The 24,350-nt window shown below is 30.8% G+C and overlaps 1 protein-coding gene across 6 annotated transcripts in view; it reads left to right on the top strand.

Moving 5' to 3' along the window:
- The window catches only part of CSMD3 (CUB and Sushi multiple domains 3), a 989,790-nt gene that overhangs the window by 678,305 nt on the left and 287,135 nt on the right, over positions 1–24,350 (top strand). For all 6 annotated transcript variants that reach the window (XM_016138158.2, XM_036232977.1, XM_016138161.2 and 3 more), the window contains 2 exons: positions 8,431–8,600; positions 20,836–20,992. In XM_016138158.2, coding sequence (XP_015993644.1) covers positions 8,431–8,600; positions 20,836–20,992 — 327 coding nt within the window. The remainder of the gene's footprint in view (positions 1–8,430; positions 8,601–20,835; positions 20,993–24,350) is intronic.

Below are 24,350 nucleotides of genomic sequence, written 5' to 3'. Positions count from 1 at the left end.
GATATCCGACAGACATCCTAAATTCAGCAGGTACAAAAATAAATTCATCAACATACTCAAAGCCACTCCTCTTCATGTCTTCTCTACCTTTCCTCTGTTCCCCTGACCCATATCCAACTAATCTCCAAGCCCTATAATGTTTACTTTCAATCTAACTCTCTATATTACTTTAATTCAAGCTCTCACAATCTCCTGTTTGACACACTACAATAATCTTCTCTAGGTGTTTCTCCCTCTAGGAACCCAGGGCTATAATCCATTCCTCATAGAGCCTCCCTGTTGGGTTTCTCAAATCCGATCATCGTTTTCTCTTCTTAAAACTTTTCAATTGGTCTTCAATGCCTGCATGATAAAGTCTGAATTTCTTAGAACAGCATATGAGCGACTGGTTCTCCTAACCATGTCAGTCTGGTTTCCCCATTCATTCTTTTCATTCTAGCAATTTCCTCTGCTTGGATTTTCTTCTTTGTATATTTGATTACCCTTGAAACCACTTCTTTTATTCAGATAAAGGATAACCTATTCCATGAAGTCTTCCTTGACATTATTTTACTATTTCTTTAAAATGTATTTATTACTCATTTTTACAATCCCAGGTTATTGCACAAAATCCCAGGTATCACACTATAGATTACATATTAGTGCACACATCAGTCTCCATGTTTCTCTCTCTTCTAGACTATACATTACATAAGAACAAGAACTTTATCCTCAAGAACTAAAATATTACCTGGTATATCCATAGGCATTGTTGTTAATATTATTTTAATGAGGCAATAAATTTAGCACAGTAGACCCTCAACAACTGTTTATGGAAGGAAGAAAGCATGACAGGACAATTTCAAGATACAGGAAATTTTTCATGCTTTTTGACAGAGAATTGCATATTTGATTAAAAAAAGTTTTGAACTTATGCTCTCCAATTATGACTGCAATTCACAGAAGAATAATTCTGCATGGCAATAATCATTACTATGATTCTTCATGGTAAAAAATAAATGTAGAAAATGCATTAAAATGAATTTTTAAGGAGAAAAATACATTCCCAATTAAATCTTTCCAGTGGAAAAAATTTAAGGAACTCTTGATTTGTAAGTAACTTTAGCAGGCATTATTTTGCACTTGGATGCATGTATGCATTGTATTTAGAAAGGCTGGAAAGAAAACCAGTTAAGAATCAGTGTTGTTTAATAACAAAGGAAAGGGAAAACCAGGCTTTAACAAGTAATACTTATGGATTCCTCATATTTATAGTAGTGGCATAAAAAAATTAGTATACCTCTCTATCCTCTAATTTCCAACCAAGCATTATGAATCCAAGCATTATGCAGTTAGCTAATTGAGAAAAAAGAAATCGACAAAAAAGTTTTAAAGAACAGTGTGTTATTAACACTGCCAAGTCATAAAAGCATATTAGGTCTCCTAAATATATTCAGTCTTAACACATTTATCATATTTCACAAATTTTTAGATAATTCTTTCAAAAAATTTTAACGTCTCTGAAATTGGTATGTATCTCACAATCAGTGACTATCACAGGCTACGGACATTTTTGCTTTCTTAAAGACACATAAGATAATGATATCTCTTACAATCAATGGTGTCTTAATTTGATAAAATACAGTAGAAATTAGATTTGGAATATAAGGGGCTCAATTAGCTAAGAAAAATCAAACAAAAAAACAAAACTTAATTTCGCATATATGATAAAAAGATGATTGATTTGGATTTTACAATTTACACGCTTCCTATATGAATACAATCATATATTACCATTATTTTCCTACAAGTAATAATTAAATTTATGGAAAATATATTTTTATTTTACACTACACCTTACTTGACTTAGCATACCATATATTCAGGTTTGAAAACTTTCTAAGTTTTTTTAAATAATCCAAGTCAAATTTATTTTAACTATTTTTATAAAACAATTTAAGAATAATCTGTGATGCTATCAAAATAGCATCAAAAAAGGAATTCTGCAATACAAATTCTTCACAATGATTGCAGACTTCACTGATCATAGATATTTTTCAAATTTCCTAGCCAAATTACTGAAAAGCATTTACCAGTTTATCTGAAAATATATGTAAACAGTAGATGCTACCAGATTTTCTTACCCCAGTAATGGAGATTAATGATGCATGGGCTGGCCTATTTTTCAGTAAGTAAGAAAAAATTGATTTCTGTGGCTATCCTGGCTCTTGTGCATTCCTCACTGTAGCAGTGACTCTTATCTCCAGATTCCAGTACACGTATTTCCCCTGTTCCAATCCAACTAAAGCCACATTCATGAACATATTATTTTCAACTGAGCAAAGTGTTTCATGTTGTAATCGAAATGTATCTCTTAATCTGCTTATTGAAATAAAATATTTTATATGAACAGGATTTGTTTTTCACAAAATAAAAGCATCATAACAAACAGTGTGTGGACTGAAGATTGCACAGAAAATATTCATATTCTGTAGAGACTACTGAAGGCCTAGTCTCCAAAAATATTTTTCTAATACTCTGCTAAATTAGGTAGTATTTTTATATTATTAATTACTATGATTTAAAGATGACCTCCCAGTTCAAATCAGAGAAGAAGTGTTATCACATATTACAGCTTTAATATTGATTATAGGAAATCCATATTAACACACTTAGACTTTAAAGATTAGTGATATCAGTTATCAAGAATGTAAAGTTCATTCTATATCAAAGCATCAGGTGCTGAGCTTATGTTAAGGTAGGGGAAATGTGCTTACCTCACTAATAGAAAACATTGCAAACCCTGAACCCTGAAGCAATAGTTTTCTGACCCAAAATCTCAACAATAACAAAAAAATGTATGAACATAGCTCAGTTAATCTTCTCTATTCTTCATCTTCTTCAGCCAATTGTCCAAACTAAAAGATGAAAGTATTTGCCCACCATGAGAACAACAAGCCACTCACACCTAGTGACATCTCCTCATACACACCTGAAAAAAACTGCCGCCCCCCACAACATCAGATAAAAAACAGAAGAAACACTCATTCTGAGAGACCTACCTCTAGCTCAGTCATTCCCTCACAGTCTTTTCAGCTCCCAAAATGTGTCACAACCCCCACAACCCCCCGCCAGAATAATATTTTCGGAAATGTTCCTTCTGTTTGGGATATTCTTTTCTCCGACCTACCTTTTCACATCACCCTTAATTTGCCAAATTCAGTCCTTCAGAAAAGTCTTGATTTTACTCAGAACAGGTCAGGGCTCCAAGTTATATGTTTTCACAGACTACAGTCGTCCCTCAATATCTGAGGCGGATTGATTCCAGGAAACCAGAGAATGCCAATATCTGGATGCTGGAGTTTCTTATCTTAGAATAATGTAATATTTGCATATTACCTATGCATATCCTCCTATATACTTTAAATCATCTCTAGATTACTTTCAATACTTAATACAATGTAAATGCTGTGTAAAGAGCTATTATACTATATTGTTTAAGGAATAATGACAAAAAAAGGCCTGAATATGTTCAGTACAGATTCAATTATCATAGGCCTAATTACGTAGCACATATCAAGAACAATGTAAATTTTCCAGTGTTTTCAATTGGAGGTTAGTTGAATCTGTGGATGGGAAACCCGTGGATTAGAGAGGGCCAACTGTATTTACTTGTTTGAGCGGTTATATCATAAACATGTTATTGCTACTGGAAAAAGTTCTGTGGGATTTCAACACTACATCTCCCGCACCCACTATTGATTAAATAACTCAATTCGTTTTTTTCCAATTCAGAACATACTATCATCTCCTAGCCATTTTAAATATGTTAATATACATCTTTACCAAGGTACCCTATAAAGCAAACAAAACGTATTAATAGTTTATGTAAGAATGATCTTATGGCTTTATTTTTATTATGACAATGTTTCCCATACATACGTTATGTCATATATGCCATTTGTTACAGCACCTGCCAGAAAACCCTGGTATTGCCCAGATGTCATGAGTTACAGATTATGTTTGTTCAGTGACAGATGTATGCTGTTCATAAATGTCACTATGGCTGGAAATTGATAACTGTTTTTTCAGTTCATCTTTGTTACTTGAATTTCTGGAACTTCCTTTACTCAAACTCCTCTTTCCCAGATAGTTTATGTAACTATCTTCCTAAGATCAACTAACCATCCTTCTCTCTAGCTGATCTGCTGCTAGTTATTTTTAAGTATTCTTTGTGAGAAATTGCTTTCATATTCATGTCATATACAGTGAAAATTTGTAGATATGGTATTTTTTCAGGACACTGCACCATAATTTTATTTGTGAGAATTATCCTGATACTTCAAGGTGACATTATTTCATTTATTTCACACACCATCATAGCAACCTGATCCTGGAAAGAACCATAACAATATAATTTCATATCAAATATTTTTCTTTAATTTGGGCCCTGAAATCACATCCCTTGGGACTAGAAATAGTGTTTACATGCAGAGAATACACCATGTACGAAGGCCCACTGTGTGAGACTGTGGCAAAGTAAAGGGCACGTGGTTCAGAGTAGCTGAATTGCAAGGTCTATTGGAAAGGATGGTGGTAATAACTAGAAAGCTGGATTGAGTTCACATTATAAATGATTATAAATGGCCTCGCATGACATTTGTGGGCTTTGACTTGCTTATGATTAGTGTATTTTAGGCAGAAAGTTCAAGACCAGATTTTCATCTGGAAAATATCATTGTGTCAGGAGATACAAGCATGTTCATTGCTAGATTTGGGCATATGGTCAAACTGTGCAGAGTTGTTATTAATTTCAACATTAGATCTTGTTCAATTCCAGTTGGCAAGTTGGACTGCTGTAGCTGAAGGGCAGATAGAGAGCTTATACAAGGCAGATGTTAGTGCTACATTGGATACTGGGGAAGCCAGTGTTTCGTAGATTTTAAATTTGAAGATCAAATCAAAGGGGAGATTTCATGTAAAAATAAATAATTTATTAATCACCTGGTTCCTGAAGTTTGATTTTGTGGTTAAATAAGTTTCTTCTAAACTTACCATTAGTAAAAAAATTTACTTTGTTAAAACTCTTATTGAAAGAATAAATCTTTATTTTCCTGTATATATAAGTAGAACATTCTAAAGAGATTTTCAGTTTTTTATGTTTCACGATGTTCCCTTCAAATGGCATAATCATTCTAAACATTAATTACGTATAACGGAGTACAGATTTATATTAGGAGTGAATGTGTTCTGACCTCCAGGACATACCCCAACCCACATAAACTAATCCTCTTAATTTTTAACAGAATGTTTTTAGACAGTGTGTGCAGCAGTTAAGATATAAAGAAAAGAGTGACCTTGCATACCAGTTTATCTGGGGTAGTCTCAGTTTGAACCTGTTGTATGGGATGATTATTAACAGTTTCTCCTGCCATGCTAAAAAAAAAATATTTTTATCTGAATATATATATATATATATTCAGATATATATATACTTTTAACACCATAAGCAATGACATTTAAATTCCAGTGTAACTCTTAGCTCTGATACACACTACACTATTTGTTTGACTTTTAGCAAGAAAGCTCGCTTTGGAGTCATCATCCATATACAACTAGAGAAAAGCAGTTTACCTTGTAAAGTTGTGAGGAATAAATGGACAGTTGGCTTCATGAGTGTGAAACCCAGTAGTTTCATAGGGTTCCATGCTTAGCAGGGGTCCAGGCTTGGTTTAATGCTTTATTGATCTCTTGAAATTCTTAATATATTTTCAACAAGGGACAGTGCATTTTTATTTTGCATTTTTATTTTATTTTATTTTGCATTTTTATTTTCCTACAATTTATAGTTAGCCCTCATTAAATGAGAAAGGTACTAATTTAATCCAGTTTTTCCCATTATTCTTCCATTCTGGTTTAAGTCCTGATTTTACTTCACCTGATATGAAATTATTTATATAAGTTTTGAACCAACTGAAATATTGAAATATAACAAAAGCAGATTATTTTTCATAGAAAGCAAATTTTTAAATTATACAGTATAAACCCAGTAATGTTTATGACAGAAGGTACTACTTACTCAAATATTGAGCATTTAACAATAAATTATTAGTGCATTTTAAAGAATAGTTAAAGTAACTTTTTACTGAGCAAAAGCTCAGCTTAACACGTTGTTAAAATAATTTTAACATCATAAGTGATTCTCCAAAATTAGGAAGAATCCTCTGGCTTTTCATAGATAAATGTCTTTCTACACCTTGATTGTCACATTGGGGACAAAATAAATATTCCAAATTCTTTTTCTGTGTATATAACATGATGCCTCCATTAGTATTTGCACTTAAAATATTCATAATGATACCTTTAATTTATTAAGCTGTTGTTGTATGCCAGCACTTTGCTAATGCTCTACTGGTATTATCTAAATATATTTTCAGCTCACACACAAAGCCTTCTGAGTAGGGTATTATTATTTCCATTGTAATAATAACAATATTGAGGCTTAAGAGAGAAAGTAAAACATTTGCCAAAGCTATATAGATAGAAGATAGAGCTTAATTTTGAAAACTAAATCTCTGGATTCTTAATATATAATCAATAACTAAATCTCTGAGCTCTTAATATATCAATGTTTTGCAAGCTGCCATACAAAACATAGTATCATAGCTCCGTGCTTCTGTAAAATAATTTAAAACTTTGCTTTCTCTAATAAATAATCCGATAAAAATGTATTTACATTCTAGATCATCCATATGATCTAATACATTTGTCTTTATGCCCCCCAAAACATACTGAGATTCTACTAAGCTAATGAGAAGGAAATTAAACAGATTTAAAATATAAATGATTCTTCTCTACTAAGTGAAGGACACATGGTGTCATGTTATATTATACAGACGAAAGTTTCTCAGCAGTTCTGAGAGGAGTAAGAAGAGGGTGAATTGAATCATTAAACAGCATAGTGTAATTAAAGGCATAGCAGACTCCAACAGCCTGATGGCTCTTTATCCACATTGCCAAGGGCAATTTAATTTCAGGAAAACAAAACCTTATGCCACATTAGATACATGTTGCTATTTTTAATTTTATTTATTGTTTGGGGGGTTTATTCCTCCTGTATGTGTAAAACTTTTTTTGTATTATAATCGTATACTGCCAAAAGCATAAGGACATCCGTTTTTACGTTTGAACATATTTAAATAACATTAAAATAATTAAAATCGGTATTGGGAGTCTGTAAGGTTTTTTGTTTTGTTTCTTCACTTTAAATGGACTTTGAGAAAAGCTATTGGATGACACTTCCTCAAGCGACTGGTTGATTATTACTATTATATCATTAGCTGTTATTATTGTACACTATATTGACAGTACACGGACTGCTCTATCTTGATCATTTTCAGTTCCTCATCAGGCTTTTTCTTTTGCCTTATTTTTGTTAATGATTAATCATTTAAAAGGTAAAGCAATTCATTATCCTTCACTTTGTTGTATACTTCCTATGACTGTTCGCATGAATCCTTTTTTTAAAAAATCTTATCTCTGGAAAATAGTGACTTGGGTTATTTAAAATATAACTCTCCCTGACCTATGATATGGTAATATGAAACATGTTATTAAATAAGATAGAAAACTGAGTTCATTGACTTTCTGAGACCTACAGAACATGTTTGGAGATTATAAAGACTTGTTTGATATTGCAACATTTAAGTAATAAACTGAAATTAAATTTGAAAAAAAAATAAGGAATTTCTACTTCTCTCTTAGTGGTTAGACACTTTGACAAATGTTGCAGGATTAGTCCTAGAGAGTCAGCAGTACCATATATAGATTATGAGAATGCCTTAATCTATTATATCTTTTAAACTGAGGAAAGTGATACAATTTCCAAAGATGCCCAATTTATTACAATTATTGGTTAGTGAGTTTTACTTGTTATATCAGTTTTCAAAAGTAATGTATTTATTTCCTCTTTTGTTACTGTAATTCTTGAATCAGAGGAATGGTGCCTATTGAAAGAAAAAGGGTCAAATACAAAAAAAAGGTAAAAATAAAAATATTCAATATGAATCATTATAAAACAAAATTAATTTTTGACTTTTTTATACCTTAAATAATTAAATTATAAATTTAAAAGTAAGACATTATCAGAAATCTAGAAACAAACTATATCATGAAAATTTTCTGCTCTCATTTTTTGCCATGCTTTATTTTCATGGGGTAGATACTGAAACTTTGTATATTTCCATTTATGTACAAGTGTCATGTCTACGGTCAGTAGTTCTTCCCATTTAAGAGGGAATGAATCATCTACAACACACACCCATTTCGTACATTGTTTTCCTGTTAGGCTCTACTTAAAATAAAATCCATTTACACTTTCACACGTTATATTACTTGAAAATGATAATGCTTTCTATTAAACTGTACTTCAATATTCTTTTTTACCTGCAGCTGAATGTGGTGCATCTGCAACAAATAATGAAGGAATTTTGCTCTCTCCAAATTATCCACTCAACTATGAAAACAACCACGAATGCATTTATAGTATTCAGGTTCAAGCAGGAAAGGGAATCAATATTTCAGCCAGAACATTTCATTTAGCACAAGGAGATGTTCTTAAGGTAGGTAAAATGAGACATACTTGTATTTTGATAATTTTTAGTTATTAAGTATACATTAGTACATATATATGTGTATATATATATGTATGATCAACCATAAACTGATTCTAAAATTTATAGATTGAAATTATATATTATTTCTCATTTTATATTATAATTTTCATTGAGATAAAAAGCTTCGTTTCCAATGTTTATAAGTAATTTTTTATTTTATGATATGTAAATTTTAATGTTTCAGTAACACCAAAATAACTTTTTCATGCCAAACATCTTATATTCAATGCATTTTATTTATAAATCATAATTAACACCCAAATGGTTATTTCTTTAAGAAATACAGTAACAATTTGTTTTTATTTTGATGTCTGTTAAGTAACTTATTTATCTCTGTTGAAACATGGATAATTCTTAGCATTTATGACTACAAAAGATTCATATTTCATGAATAAGTAAAACTAAAAACTGAATATTTATAAATTAAGAAAAATTAACTGTTGAAAAGAAACATTAGGATAAGATTTATTAATTTAAAAACTGAAAATAATCAAATATCCTACTTTTTAAAGAAATATTTTAGATAAATATTTCAATAATTGCTGATTCATATTTTGCCAAGTGAGATTTTGATATAGTTTACATATGTGATTAGAAAAAAAATACACATCTATAAAATTACATTTAAATATTTTATAAATAATTATGTGTGTTATTTCTAAATGTTAAATTTTTTTTAAGCTAGTTAAGAAATCCAACATAGTTCTATTTTCATAAATCTTGGAAAAAATTGTGATATCTCAGATTGGCAGGGGATTCTTGTTTAAGCATTGATTTTAGATTGTTGGTTATTTTTCTTCTTTTAAAAAGAATATCGTTTTGCTGATAATTGATCCTTCTCTAACACAAATAGTACTTTATTCATGTTAGATTTTTCTAGATATGGGAAGATTTCCTGCAGTACACTTATATACATATAAGTAGACTTATATGTATATGATTTTAGTATTAATTTAGGATTTTTGCACTTTTCTCCATTAGGCTAACTATGGGAGAAAGTGTAATATGGCATAGATTAGAAGGGTAAGCCCACCCACTAACCTTTTATCACAGAAGCATCAATAATAAACATGTATTTCTGTGTGAAAGTCAGGAAATGCTCCCCCATGCCTACCACGATTCTCCCTAAAATATTTTTTTTCTCTCTGTAATGCTTGAAATTTATCCATTACTTTTTCATAGTGAATGATGTTTATTATTTGAAAAATTAATTGGAATAATAAGTTATATATTTTTTTAAAAAGTAGCCCTCATATGTTTCACAGAATGTTTTCTGACTAATGTCTTACTTATTTAGAGTAAGGTTATATGCGTTCATGATGTATGTTACCTTGAGGAAGGTCAAGGCTTCCAAAACAATGACAATGTGAGGAGATGTGATGGTGAGAGACAAAGGAAGGTAAAAAACAAAACAAAACAAAACAAAAAAACAAACAAACAAAATTAACAGTTTAATCCCCTTTAGTGGATTTCATTAGTGATTTTTTTTTTATTAATGAAAGGATGAAAATTTATATTCCCAACATATTTTTAAAGTTCTTTTTTATAATTTTCCTAAAACAAATATATGTTTTCCAAAGTTGAAAAGATTCTAAATATTATAATAGAACCACACCATTTCAATTATCCCTCTATTACTAATCTTGCCTGGGATTTATTCTAAAATTACGACTTTAAAATAACTTTAACGAGCTACACTATAAGACAGTTTGTGATGGGCTTTTATACTTCAAGTCTGTCTCTCCATCAATGTAAGATATAGGATGTTTATATGTTACCTTATTCCTCCCATTTATCGCATGGGCGACTGTTAGTGCAAAGATACCTGCCAACACACAGGCATGCACAAGCAGAGATATGGACCTTTCAAAGGAGAAATGAAAACTTCTCATAATATGGAGTCCAAAGTTCTTTTAGGATGAAAGGTCATTTGCCTAAATGCAAACTAGTTTATGAAAGCCCATCCCTATCTCCAGTACTTTCCAATATTAAGCATAGGAGAATCAGTTCTCTTCCTCCATTCAGACTAAGAAATAAGGAGAAATAAGCAAAAACAAATAGCCCCTTATTGGACCCTCTACCTCTTGGCTGAGAGAATTTAAATGTGTTGTTTTTCTTTATGTGGTAGAGTTGGCTACATGACTCTTCTAATCTTTAAAGTACAGAGTGTAGTGTTTTTTTTGTTTGTTTTATTTTTTTTGGTCAGATTTCATTTACTATATATAACATCATTGCATCGGAGTCTAATAAAAATAAAAACAGCAACAAAAATAAACAAACACACACCTTTCCTCTGATTACTCACAGTCTAGGCTGACATTCACTCACTCACTTTCTCTCTCCCTCCCTTCATTCCATAATTACTTTTGTTATTTATGACCACATTAGTGAAGTTTTTATCGAGTGTAGACAATCATATGACTCTTCCATGTACTTTATTTCTTGTACCACTAACAGATTTTCTGATTCATTAGAACTGGGGAAAACTGTACCTAGTTATAAAGCTCTCTAGACTATCTGATAATCAGCAGGTTTGGGAATTATGAATAAATATTTCTTTGGTTCTCTTTTTGGTAGGCAGGAATATTGAACTTCCCAGACCCCTACTCAAAATATGTAATTTAATTAATTATTTCAATTAACATGTATAAGAAGCATTTATTGTAAGTAGACTCTAAACAATCAATAATGAATAGTGCCCATTGGCCTGATAAGACAAAAGCTGAATAGCGCCCAGAAATATGATTTCTGTTTTTGTTGTTGCTGTGTTTAGCAGAGACAAAATTCAAGGCAAGCTTTTTGTCATAGTCAGCATTGTGTAGTTTAAAGACTTATTTTTCATTCTGAATGTAGACTAAATGGATGCTTATGGAGAAGAGCCAGTAATAGAATTCAAAATTGATTTTGAGAATCCAAGAGAAAGGCTTAAGAGAATCAATGTCATATTTATAAAAATTAGGTAGTTTGAAGGACTTGATTAATAACGTTCTTTTAGAAGTATGATAAGAAGGTTATTAATGTGTTGAAATTGTTGTTTTCTAAGATGTATTATTTTCAGGCTTTTTTTTTCTACCCTAAGTATGTCTTTGGGAATGCTATTTCTAAAAGTCTGTTGTTAAACTGTAAGTAATTTTGTGAGCTGGTTGTTATACATAGCCATTATTAAAAATTAAGTTATATTATAATTAAATTACAATTATATTAACTTATAATTAAATTATATAAAAACAAAGGTAATAAATAAATACACTTCTCATTTCCTAATTAATTTGCTACTTTTACTATTATCTTTGCCTTTTAGGTTAGTTATGTATATATATTTTATCTCAATCATGGGAAGATTATATCAGAGTGCACATCTCTTTCCAACTCTATATTCAGTGGTCTTACTTACCTTGATAGCTTGATGTTGGACATAGTAAGAATATTTACACTGCAGAAATTGACAAACACCACAAATCCTGACTTAATTTATTGTTTTGCTGCTCATTATCTATAATTAAATATAATTGGGTTGTGTCTGTAGCCATTATAGTGCGAATAGCACAAAAAATTGAGAAAACATCTTTTCTAGTATTTGAAAACTATTATTCAACTTAACAAAAAGTTGCTCACATCATTTACAAACCAGTAAAGTTCTGATATAATATTATTTTTGATGCTTCACTTTCATCTTGTTAACATTAAAAAATCAAGTACTATTCATTTAGGAATCACCATTTGTCTTTTACAATTAGAAACTGCAGATAAAAGTTGGGCAAAAAACACTGAAAGTATTCTGAAAAAGTAAATTAGATCTATGGAATATACAATAATGAGTATTTTATTTTAATAAATGTGTGTGTATATATATGTATATATATATATGTATATATACACATATATGTGTATAATACACATATATACATATACATGTACATATATACATATATACACACACACATATATATATACATATACACACACACACACACACACACACACACACACATATATATATATATATATATATATATAAAATCCAGGTTTTTGGAGAGCTGGTTGTTAAACATTTTCTAGCACACCAATGAGCTTATATGTCCACCACATACAAACCAACTCTGCTTGTTCATTGCTAATCCTTTGTTCTCTCTTCTCAAACCACTCTATAAATATTTATTAGTATAAAGTGCTGCTTTAGGCCTCATAAAACCATTCAATCTCTCCCATACTGAAGATCATAGAAGTGAAATGATTTGTTACAGGCCATACAACTTTAATGGTAGAGTTGGGACTTTAACTTTGTTATATAAACACAAACTAATGGCCCTGAAAAGCTAACCCTTCATTGTGTCCCCAACTTCCTCACTAAAATGTATTAGCTCATAATTGAGGATGCATTATATAGCTATTTCAAAGACATAAATATTGAATACAAACAAAAGTTCTCTGCTCTGTTTCATTTTATTTTTTGGCGAGAACGCAATAAGGATAAGATTTAGGATATAGGCCTTTCTAATTAACCATTATAAAAATGATTATTTTTCATTCAAAGTTTGACATCTTACCTTCTTAGAAAAATGTATTTAAATTTCCAAATCAATCTGTAAAACAAATAACCAAAAATGAAAATTCTAGTACCTTGAAGGTTTGTGTGATTGTACATATGTACGTATATAATTTCTCTCTTTTGATTTTACTTTTTTATGTACTTTCTATTCTTCAGTTTAGATAGCACCTTACTTGCTAATCTATTAGAGAAATAATTAGAATATGCCTTCTAATTAAACATGTATTATAAAATTAACAACAGTTTTGAGTGTTGATATTCATGGTTTGACCTTCCAGATCTAGGAGGGTCTCTACACAACAACTGATTTCAAGCCCTGATCCATTACAAATGATTTGATAATCAAAACAGCAATATTAAGTTCAAGCCTGTTTTACTGTTAGACTAACAGGTTACTTGTGACCTTTTAACAAATGAGAGTCTTATCAAAGAGTTTTATTAACATTATAAAAGCTCTTAATGCCTTTTATGATATTAATTCTTAAGTCAACTTGAAATTCTACATTTGACATAAAAGTAAGTCATCTTTATCTGAATTAGGTGCTAAGTAACTGAAAATATTTCTGGGGAGAACACCCAGAGTTCTTTCCCATCCAACTAAAAAATGTAATGTTATACAATCATCTTATACTTTTATAGCTTTCTAATTTTTTTAAAAAATAGATATCGATTGAGACATATGCTGAAAAGGATAATGATAATAATAATAATCTTAAAAAGAAAAAAAGAAGGGAAAATAGTCCCAAATAAAGAAAAATATCCTTAAAGATGCTGATTTTAATGAGAATCGATATATAAGAAGTAATAATCTCAAATGGAAGTAATATGGTTCTGATCAGACCTAATAATCTCTCTGTACAGTAAATTTACTTTTATATGAAAGGTACATTTTATTTGTTTCATTCCTTTTTTTTGTATGCTTGGATTCATGTCTACTGCAAAAGTAATTTGTTCGTTTGGCTACACTGAATTGTCCTTCCTCCTTGCATTTTTATTTCCATATGTATTTGAATGCATTTGAAGGATTTTATTTACAATTTAAACAGCACTGATCTGATCATTATTGTAAAACTTCTCTTTTTAAAGACTTCCTAATTAACACTTGCTTTTTATTGAATTTAGTTATTTTATACATGCTTCCAAAATCCCTAGTTGAATGATCTCACTTCATTTTACTTTGCTGATTATAGTGGTGCTTCTATAGTATTTGTTTTCTATCTTTTAACTCTACATTGTTAAATAAACTGTAGTTAGTGAGCATTCGTGCTGAATTAGATCCCATCAGCTGGGCGTAAGAAATTCTTCTTTTTCCAATATTAGTTCTTTCTTTATGCCTCATCTTTCAGTGGTTATTCTTAAAATTATTTCTTAAAGTTTATTTTTTAAGTATGCTTCTAGCTTAAAAAGATAGCCTCCAATATAAATATGTCTCTCTTGTAACTGACAATATTGGATTATTTTTTAACTTTTTCTTCGTGTTAAAAATGATGTCTTAATTTTTTGATTATATACAACATCTAACACAACATGTGGAACTAAACATGTTTTGAATTATTTTGTTACTTTTTACATTATAAACAGGAATTATTTTTTTAATTTTTATTTTTTATGAGTTGACATTTAATATAATTTTATATTAGTTTCAGATATACAGCATATTTATAAGACATTAGTCTAGTACCCACTCGCCACTATACATAGTTATTATACTAGTATTGGACTTTATACTCTATGCTACATCTTACATTCCTGTAACTATTTTGTAACTACCAATTTTTACTTCTTAATATCTTCATTTTCAGACAGCCTCCCAACCACCCTCCCATTTGGCAATCACCAGTTCATTCTCTGTATCTATGAGTCTGTTTTCACTTCGTTTGTTTATTTTGTTATTTAGATTCGACATGCAAGTGAGATCATATGGTATTTGTCTTTCTATAACTTATTTCTTTAGTATAATTCCAAGTCCATCCATGTCACTGAAAATGGAAAGATTTTATGTTTTTTTGGCTGGGTAATATTCCATTGAATATATGCATCATCTCTTCTTTATCCATTCATCCATTGATGGGGACTTGGGTTGCTTCCATATCTTGGCTATTATAAATAATGCTACAGTGAACATAGGGATGCACATATATTTTTGAATTGGTGTTTTGGTTTTCTTTGGGTAAATACTCAGAAGTGCAAGTGCTGGGTCATAAGTTGGTTCTATTTTTAATTTTTTGAGGAACCTCCAAATTGTTTTCCATGGCGGCTATACAATTGCGATCCCACCAACAGTGTATGATTGTTCTTTTAATATCTCTTTCTGATAGTTCATCATTGGTGTATAAAAATGCATCCGACTTGTAAACATTAATTTTGCAACCTGTTACTTACTGTATTCATTTCGTTCTAATAGTTTTTTTAGTGGAATCTATAAGGTTTTCTATAGACATAGTGTCATATCATCTGCAAATAAACAGTTTTACTTCTTCTTTTCCATTTTGTATGCCTTTTATTTCTTGTTCTTGTCCAATTTCTGTAGCTAGGACTCTAGTTCTATGTTAAATAGAAGTGGTAAAGTGGACATCTTTGTCTTATTCCTGATCTTAAGGAAAATGCTTTTAGCCTTTGCCAAATGAGTGTAATATTAGCTGTAGGGTTATCATACATGGCCTTTATAATATTGAGATATGTTTTCTCTACTCCCACTTTGATGATAGTTTTTATCATAAATGAGTTCTGGATATTGTCAAATGCTATGTCTGCATTTATTGATATAATCATGTGATTTTTATCTGTCAATATGTTTATGTGGTGTATTAATGTAGTGTATCAATTAATTGATTTGCGGATATTTTATCAATCTTGTATCCTAAAAAGAAATCCAACTTGATCATGGTGTATGATCTTTTTAATATATTGCCGAATTAGGTTTGCTAATATTTTGTTGAGGATTTTTGCATCAGTGTTCATCAGGGATATCGGCCTATAATTTTCTTTTTTGTAATGACTTTGTCAGGTTTTGAAATCAGGGTAATGGTGGCCTCGTAAAATGAGCTCAGGAGCCTTCCCTCCTCTTGAGTTTTTTGGAAAAGTTTGAGAAGAATAGGTGTTAATTCTTTGAATGTTTGGTAAAATTTATTAATGAAGCCATCCATTCCAGGACTTTTGTGGAGAGTTTTTTGATTATTGATTTGACTTCATTACTTGTGATGAGTTGGTTCAGATTTTCTGTTTCTTCTTCACTCAATCTTGGAAGATTTTATGTTTCTAAGAATTTATCCATTTCTTGCATATAGTCCAATTTGCTCTAAAAATATCAATTTAATTCATATGATCTACTGTGTCATTTAAGGCAGCTGTTTCCTTATTGATTTTCATGTGGAAGATCAGTTCATTGGTGTCAATGGAGTGTGAAAGTTCCCTACTATGACTTTATTACGATTTACCTCTTCCTTTATGCTGGTCAGTATTTTTTTAAATATATTTAAGTACTCTTTTGTGGGTACATAAATGTTTACAATCTTCTATTGGATTGATCCCTTTATCATTATTCAATGCTTTTCTTTGTCTCTTAGAGCCTTTGTTTTAAAGTCTATTTTGTCTAAGTATTGTTATCCCAGCTTTTCTAAATTTCCATTTGCATAAAACACCTTTGTCCATGCCTTTACTTTCAGTTTGTGTTTGCCTTTTGATCTTTAACAGGTCATTTGTAGACAGAGTATGTATGGGTCTTGTTTCCTTATCATTCGACTATCCTGTGTCTTTTGATTGGAGCATTTAATGCATTTACATTTAAAGTGATTATTAATAGGTATATAGTTATTACCATTTTATTATTTATATTTATATCTCCCTCCTCCTTGAATACATCTCTTTAACATTTCTTGTAATACTGGTTTAGTAGTGATGAATTTCTTTAATTTTCTCCGTCTGGGAAGCTCTTCATCTCACTTTCAATTTTAATTGACAGCCTCACTGGATAGAGTAGTTTTTGTCATAGGTCCTTTCTTTTTATCACTTTGAATAATTCATGCCAATCCCTTCTGGCTTGGAAAGTTTCTGTTGAGAAATCAGGTGACAGTTATATGGGAGCTCCCTTGTAAGCTGCCTTTCTCATATTGCTTTTAAGATTCTCTCTTGTCTTTAAACTTTGCCATTTTAATTATGATTTATCTTGATGTGGCCTGTTTGGGATCATCTTGTTTGGGACTCTCTGTGCTTCCTGAGCTTGTCTGCTTGTTTCCTTTACCAGGTTAGAGAAATTTTCAATCATTATTTCTTCAAATGGATTCTCAATCCCTTGATCTCTCTCTTCTCTTTCTAGTACCCTATATAGGAATAACTTATATGTATAGAATGAAGTAATGGTTTCTGATATCATTAAACTCTGTTTTTTCATTACCACTGAAAATTTGAGAAAAAAACATTACTAGAGACTAAAAAGATACATTTTAGCCAATTTCTGCTTACTAAATTATATCAAGTAATTGTTTAATTGATATTTTCTCTTTTTTTTTGGCTGTTTTTGACAGACTTTTCATTTCACAATGTATCTACACATGAAAGCGGAACTAATTGAATCCAATAAAAATTTATTTATATTTATCATAGAAATTAAATTATATGTTGTTGAGAAGTAATGGACTTAAAAGGTAAATACATATTCTTTGGAGTTACCTTGACAACAATAACCACAAATAAGACCCACTAGATCTACTTGTTAAGTAGTTTGCCTGTGAATATGTAGACCTAAGCATGGGATTTATAAACTATATCATATATAGTCATAAAACAAATATATTCAGAAGCAGACTTGTGAGAATATTGAACATTTGAAACTCATAGTCACAGAAGTTGTGTTTTACAATAAGCAATGTTTCCTTGCCTCTGAATTATCCCTGATTAATAATATTCTTAAATGAAGAATTGAATCTTATATAACCAAACAAAAAATGTTCCTGAGCTAACAAACCTCAATATTTAGTTCACCCTTGTTGAAGACAAATACATGTTTGCTATTATCTAAAACAGAAACTTATTTGTGTGATGAATTGGATTCCTCCAGGGGTTAAAGGTATTCCAGTATAACTTTAGAAAATTTGTCTATACAGCTCTCAATCTAGTACTCCAATACTCTTTAATCAGTCAACAGACATTTTTTTTTAATTAACCGAAATTTTTTTTTTTTTTTTTTTTTTTTTTTTTTAATAAAAGAGTGACCAGTAAGATGTTTGCCATTAGGAAGTCAATAAACGTGTTTTCCTGAGCTTTAGACTCTTATTTCCTCTCTCTCTCTCCCTCTTATTTTCACCATCCTCTCTGTGGTAATACAACAAGTAAGCAAGCAGGTGGAGGCCAGATGGTGCAAGTGAGGCTGTAGATTTCCTTAATCACAAAGGGAGAGAGCTGGAAGGGCTTGGTCACTGGAAACTTAAGAATTTCTTTGCAGGAAAAGTAATGGGCAATATGGTTAGAAGAGGTCTTGAACAAAAAACTACATTTGTATAGCATGTTAAATAAAATCTTTGTTGGTTTTAGAGCACTTAAATTTGTATCAATAATAAGGCAACATAAAACTATAAATAGCTAAAGATAAATAAGCACATTCTTGAGGGAATTCAGTAAGCAAAGGGAAGAAAGACCAAGTTAAAGACATAATAACAGATGATATGCATTAAATTTGAACTATGAAAGATTTAAAAGTTAAATTTAAAAACAATTTTTAAACTTATGTGGAATCTTTAGAGAGAGAGAGAGAATGTGTAATTTAACCAATGATTTTAAAATTTATGATTTTAGCATAAGACCTAAAAAGAGATTAATCACTACTGAAAATCTAGTTGTTAGTGGGGAAGATCCAGTGGAAGATTTCCAGAATTTGTATAGTGGAAAGTGATACAAATTTCAGAAGAGAAAAAATAAGAGAATTGCAATACAGTTTCAGAGACTGAATATGCAAATAATAGGCATTCTAGATAGAAAATGGGTAAAAAAGACAGGGAATAATTTAAATTAAAGCAAACTCAAAAACATTTCCTTCAGTTGAAGAAATCTTTGAATCTGCAGATAGAAAAGGATCATTGGTTTATTTGAATAATTCAGATAGAAATATGGTGAAAATTTTTCAATCATTTTATTAAATTAACTTAAACTTAACAATAAATCCTGATAATTTGAATAAAGAAAGAAGAAAATTATAGATGAATTTTTGTTTATAAATCATAAAAAACATTCTGAATAGGTTATCAACCTAAACAAACACTAGCACAAGAAAAATACATCATGCAAATTAATATAATGATTAAAAATTCCATTGTGTACCACTTAGAAATCTTCTCTTAGGCGACATTAGTGTAGTAAATACCACTTTTGAGAAACATTGATACTATGGTAAAATCACTGAATTAGGAGTTTGGTGGTATAATTTTTACTGTAATGTCAGGTCAGAAGTAAAATAATTTCAGTCCAGAAGCAAGCAAATTTGAGCAATATTTCTACACTATTTCTATTCATTATCATTTACCTAAGGAGCTCCCAGCCCCAACTCCATGAAACTAAGTATATGGAATAAGACTTGTCAGATAGAGTTGATCTTTGTAGGACCACAAATCATTGTAATATCTAAGGCTTTGTGACTCTCAGGGACCAATTTTCATCCCTTCGAGGGGAATAACTGCCACATTGAAAATGCATGCCTTCAAGGAAAAGGAATGGTCACATGCATTGCTGGTAAACCTTCAGTTTAATTACTATACACATTTTGAAAAATAATTTGGCAATACGTGAACATTTTAGCCCAGAAACACCATATTTTTAAAATTCTTATTGAAATGCAGTTACCAAAAAATGAGAGGTTATATGTAAAAGTTGTTTATTTCAGCATACTTTTAGTGGCAAACAACTTAAGTTCCTTAATGTGAGAGTGATGGTAATGTCACACTGTGAAATACTATGCAGTGCTAAACTCCATATCTACTGCCCTGAAGAAAGTCTATGTAATACATTGATAAAAGAAAAGCAAATTAGAGTGCAGTGAGAATTTGCACCTTGAGAAGAATGGGAAAGATGGATAGGTGTTTGGGAGCTTATCAATTTTGTTTTTGTATAGTTTTGTTTAGTTTCTGATAGGATTTACTCTCCTGACTTAATATTGTAAAAATATAAAGAAATGAGGTAATGTAAAGGGCAGGGATAAATTATAGAAATTGCAAAAGAAGCAAGTGTAATTTGTATTAATCATGTTATTAGAAAAACAAATGTTTGGTACCCCCGAGCAAGTTGCAGAAAAACGGCCAGCCAACCAACCCTGGAAACCATTCTTTCTCCAGGTATTCTCAATTATAAATTGCCTGCCATTAAAAAAAGCATTGCTTTTATAATAAGAGCAAAAGTTATATAATGTGAGTTCGAGTATTACTTAAAGTCTATTTAGCTTGCAATTTTAAAATTACCCATGTGAATTGTAACTCTTAACCTCATATTTGTAGGAATTAATATATATGTATAATTGTCCTTGGGAAACATGTAATAAACTGACTTAAGAAGAGTATAATAATTTCCTCTTTTTCATAGATATAAATATATCTTCTGAATTTGTTATTATTGGCACATCTCCATTTTAATTATAAATATATTTTGCAGATTTATGATGGAAAAGATAAAACGACTCATCTATTAGGTGCTTTTACTGGCGCTTCTATGCGAGGACTGACACTTAGTAGTACTTCAAATCAGCTCTGGCTAGAATTTAATTCTGATTCTGAAGGGACAGATGAAGGCTTTCAACTTGTCTATACCAGTAAGTATTTGGGAAGAATAAAGTTGTCAAGCGCTTTTACTGAGTATTTATTAAATCATTGCGGTACACCATGTAACGTGAAATTCAACATTTTATATTTGAAACAACTAAGGTTCAGAAAGGCTAAGTCATTTTGCTTTGAGCTTATTTATTCATGTATTATTTTAAAATGGGAGTATTCTCCCCATCTAATATGTAAGTACAATTGAACTTTTTAATGGATAGAAATCCAGTGTTTGAACTGCTGCTTATAACTGCAACACACACACAATAGTGTAATAGTTATAGTTGGTTGGTCATTGATAATAAATGGATTGTTTCAGGTGATTTTACAATAAAGAATAGCTGTTTTATTTTGTGTTTACTTTTATGTTGTATTATCTTATTAAAAATAAGTTCATGCAAACCTATTTTGTTATACTTGTCAGCTATTCTGACGGAAATTCAAAGACAGAACCATAGATATATTAGTTACATCAATTTTATACAAATTAAATGAATTTATTTTTACCACTGCCATAATATAAGAAACAGATGAATTACATCAATGAACAATTAATGATATTTAAATTATATGTTTCTACTGTGTGTTAAGACACTGTACTGAGAAAGTAAAGCAAAAGTAAAATTGAGGTAGTTGTGGGCTATGTGTTTAATAAATAAAATTTAAAATAAAATCAGTTCTTGGAAGTTTAGAATACTCATTTAATATAGCAAAATAAATTAAGTAGCAGTATTCAGAAATCTTTCCCATTAGAATATTTGACAAAACCTAATGACCCCTATAAATTTTTTCAGGGTATCAGATAAATGGAAAGCATTACAGAAATGGGAAATTAAAAAGGTTACAGCATTAAAATATTCACATGGGATCCTAAAAGAAATTTGAATCAAATTATCATTTGTAAAAATATTCTTTCTTAACAATATGAGAAGTAGGAGACAAGAGAATATAATGAGTCATTATATTAAAATACCCTAGTGTATAATACTGACAGATTACTCTTGCTCTCCATTTATTTCAAGGTTTTTTCTGCCTGCGCTTGAACTGTTACATCATTAACTTTAAGGAAAAATAAATTAATAAAATGAATGTTTAACACTTATTTTTAAATTTCCAGAATTTTTGTGTACAATGTGACTTCTTATGAAGTCCTTCCAAAGACAAATGAAAATCTAAACGAGTTGTGTTACAGATATTACTGTATGATGGACTAAAAGTAATGGCTTTAAGGATTATTGCGAAATATAATTGATGCGATCTGCTCAGAAGGGAAATCTTTTTAAATCTGTTTTCCTTTCCTCCTTTCTCTGCTTTCTGAAAGAGCTAGCTGACACTTTTCCAGTCATGGCTCAATGTTTATATAACGGTCTTTCTTCTACATCAATTTGCATTTTTTGTCTAAAATGATAATAGGTTTCATAGAGGAAATCTAGATTTTTCTTTTCTGATATTTAATTTTATGCAACTTGAGATTATTGATTCAAAGATTCTGGGCGTTGTAGGATATACGTAGATTTGAAATTGTGTAAGGTGCTCAGGTGTCTGGAAGGAGGAAAATGATTGACTTATTGTCACTGGTGTGCACAATTGGATGTCAACAAAAGAGAAACCTTCATAAGCAAATACTTGAATTCACCCTTTTTTAATGCTCTAGTTGTTCATTATAGATTGCATTTCTTCATGAAGATGGGAAGCTATAAATTTGGGAACAGGGTATTAAAGCAGTTATTTTTTAAAAAGAGCAGATGTATATCTATAAATATTTTTCAGTCTCAAAACTGATACTAAAATGTGTCAGTCAGACCTGAAACTAAAATATCAGTAGCCTACTTCTAAGGCATCTCCAGATACCACCAGGTAAGTAAATGCTCCTATGAGTTTCCAGACCAACAGCTGTGTTCTGAGCCTCTCTGCTGGGAAGAGTCCTGAGGGTAGTGACACGTCCCTTATTTATTGTGTTTCTTCTTAAGTGTTACTTGTGATTTTTTACAGTGGCAACCTTTCTACATATCTGCAATGATCTTAATGGGTAACCTCAGATTTCTTAGCTTCGAAAGCAGCTTGTTCTTATCCTCCACATGGTTTGGTTTCCAGTCACAGCACCAGTGCCCAGGTTGCTTTCTGCTTTAGGTATGCCCCACCCACCCGAGGCATCAGCTGAACTAGTGAATGTTAAGACCCATCTCAAGTAGTTTTCCCACGGATGCTTCTCTGACTTCTTCAGCCAGAGTTAGTCTACATTTTTTATCATATATATCTACAACTAACATAACAGTTATCACACTGTATTGTGGTTATACTTTTTCGCAAACATACTGTGCATAGTTCTTCAGGGAGCCATTTCCCCTCATAATGACTTTAGTCAGATTTAATTCAATTACGTTTTTACATATTCTTGGTAAATTAATATGGTGTCTTAATGCTGAGTTTATAAAATGCCTTTGTGATATAAAAGATTTTATTAGGCCACATATTTTAAATAGTCATAAAACTTTTGGAAGCAGTAAGTAGTATTCTAACATGAGAAAATTTCTAAGGTGTTAAAATATGGGAAAATAGGATAACGATCATGTTTTCATGTCTGAATTTCTACATTTGGTTTACCCATTATTTATAGTTTTACCTCTACTATGTATACTAAGAAAACAGTGAGTTTCTCTCACTTTCCTCCAACAATAAATAAATTATATACATACCTAATATAAAAATGATATACCACATTTGAGAGGAGAAAATGTCACTCTTTATATTCTTGTAAAGCAAGTTAAATTTCTCCAGTCTTTATCCTAATAGTTGTCAAGAGTAATCTTATTTAGTCTTTTGTGGAGATGATATTCTTTTCACCCAAATAAGTTTCTCAGCAAACTCTGATTTGATTAGACAATTCAAGTGTGGACAGCTGTGCTGTTTGAATATAAAACCTTTGTGACTCTTGATCAGACCGTGACTGCGTTAGGATATGCCACTTCTCTTCCATCGCTCTATCCTCTTGGAATTGCTCCCTAGAGTTACATCACTCTTCCAGTCTCTTGAAATAATGGATATCAATTATCCTTGCCCTAAGAAAAATGAAACTTACTCCAAATAAAGATCTAGGTGAATCGTATTTTCAGGTGCTTTATATAGCACAATTTAGTTGTTAATTTTCCTGTGACCCATAAAGGTATAGCTGTCTTTTCTAGGGGGTATAGAAGAGTAAAGTGAAAAAAAAAAATTACTTTCTTTCTTCTAAAGCTGGAAGAACAGGTCAGCAATTAAGATCTCCATACAACATCCTCTCTAAAACATCACTATGCTCTGGATAACTCCATAATAGACTTTAGCAAATCCTGATAGAATACTCTGACCAGACTC

Source organism: Rousettus aegyptiacus, unplaced genomic scaffold (genome assembly GCF_014176215.1).
Source record: "Rousettus aegyptiacus isolate mRouAeg1 unplaced genomic scaffold, mRouAeg1.p scaffold_m13_p_15, whole genome shotgun sequence".
NCBI lineage: Eukaryota > Metazoa > Chordata > Mammalia > Chiroptera > Pteropodidae > Rousettus > Rousettus aegyptiacus.
The sequence above is the reverse complement of the archived record's forward strand: the minus strand, read 5'-3'. Positions and strand labels throughout refer to the sequence as shown.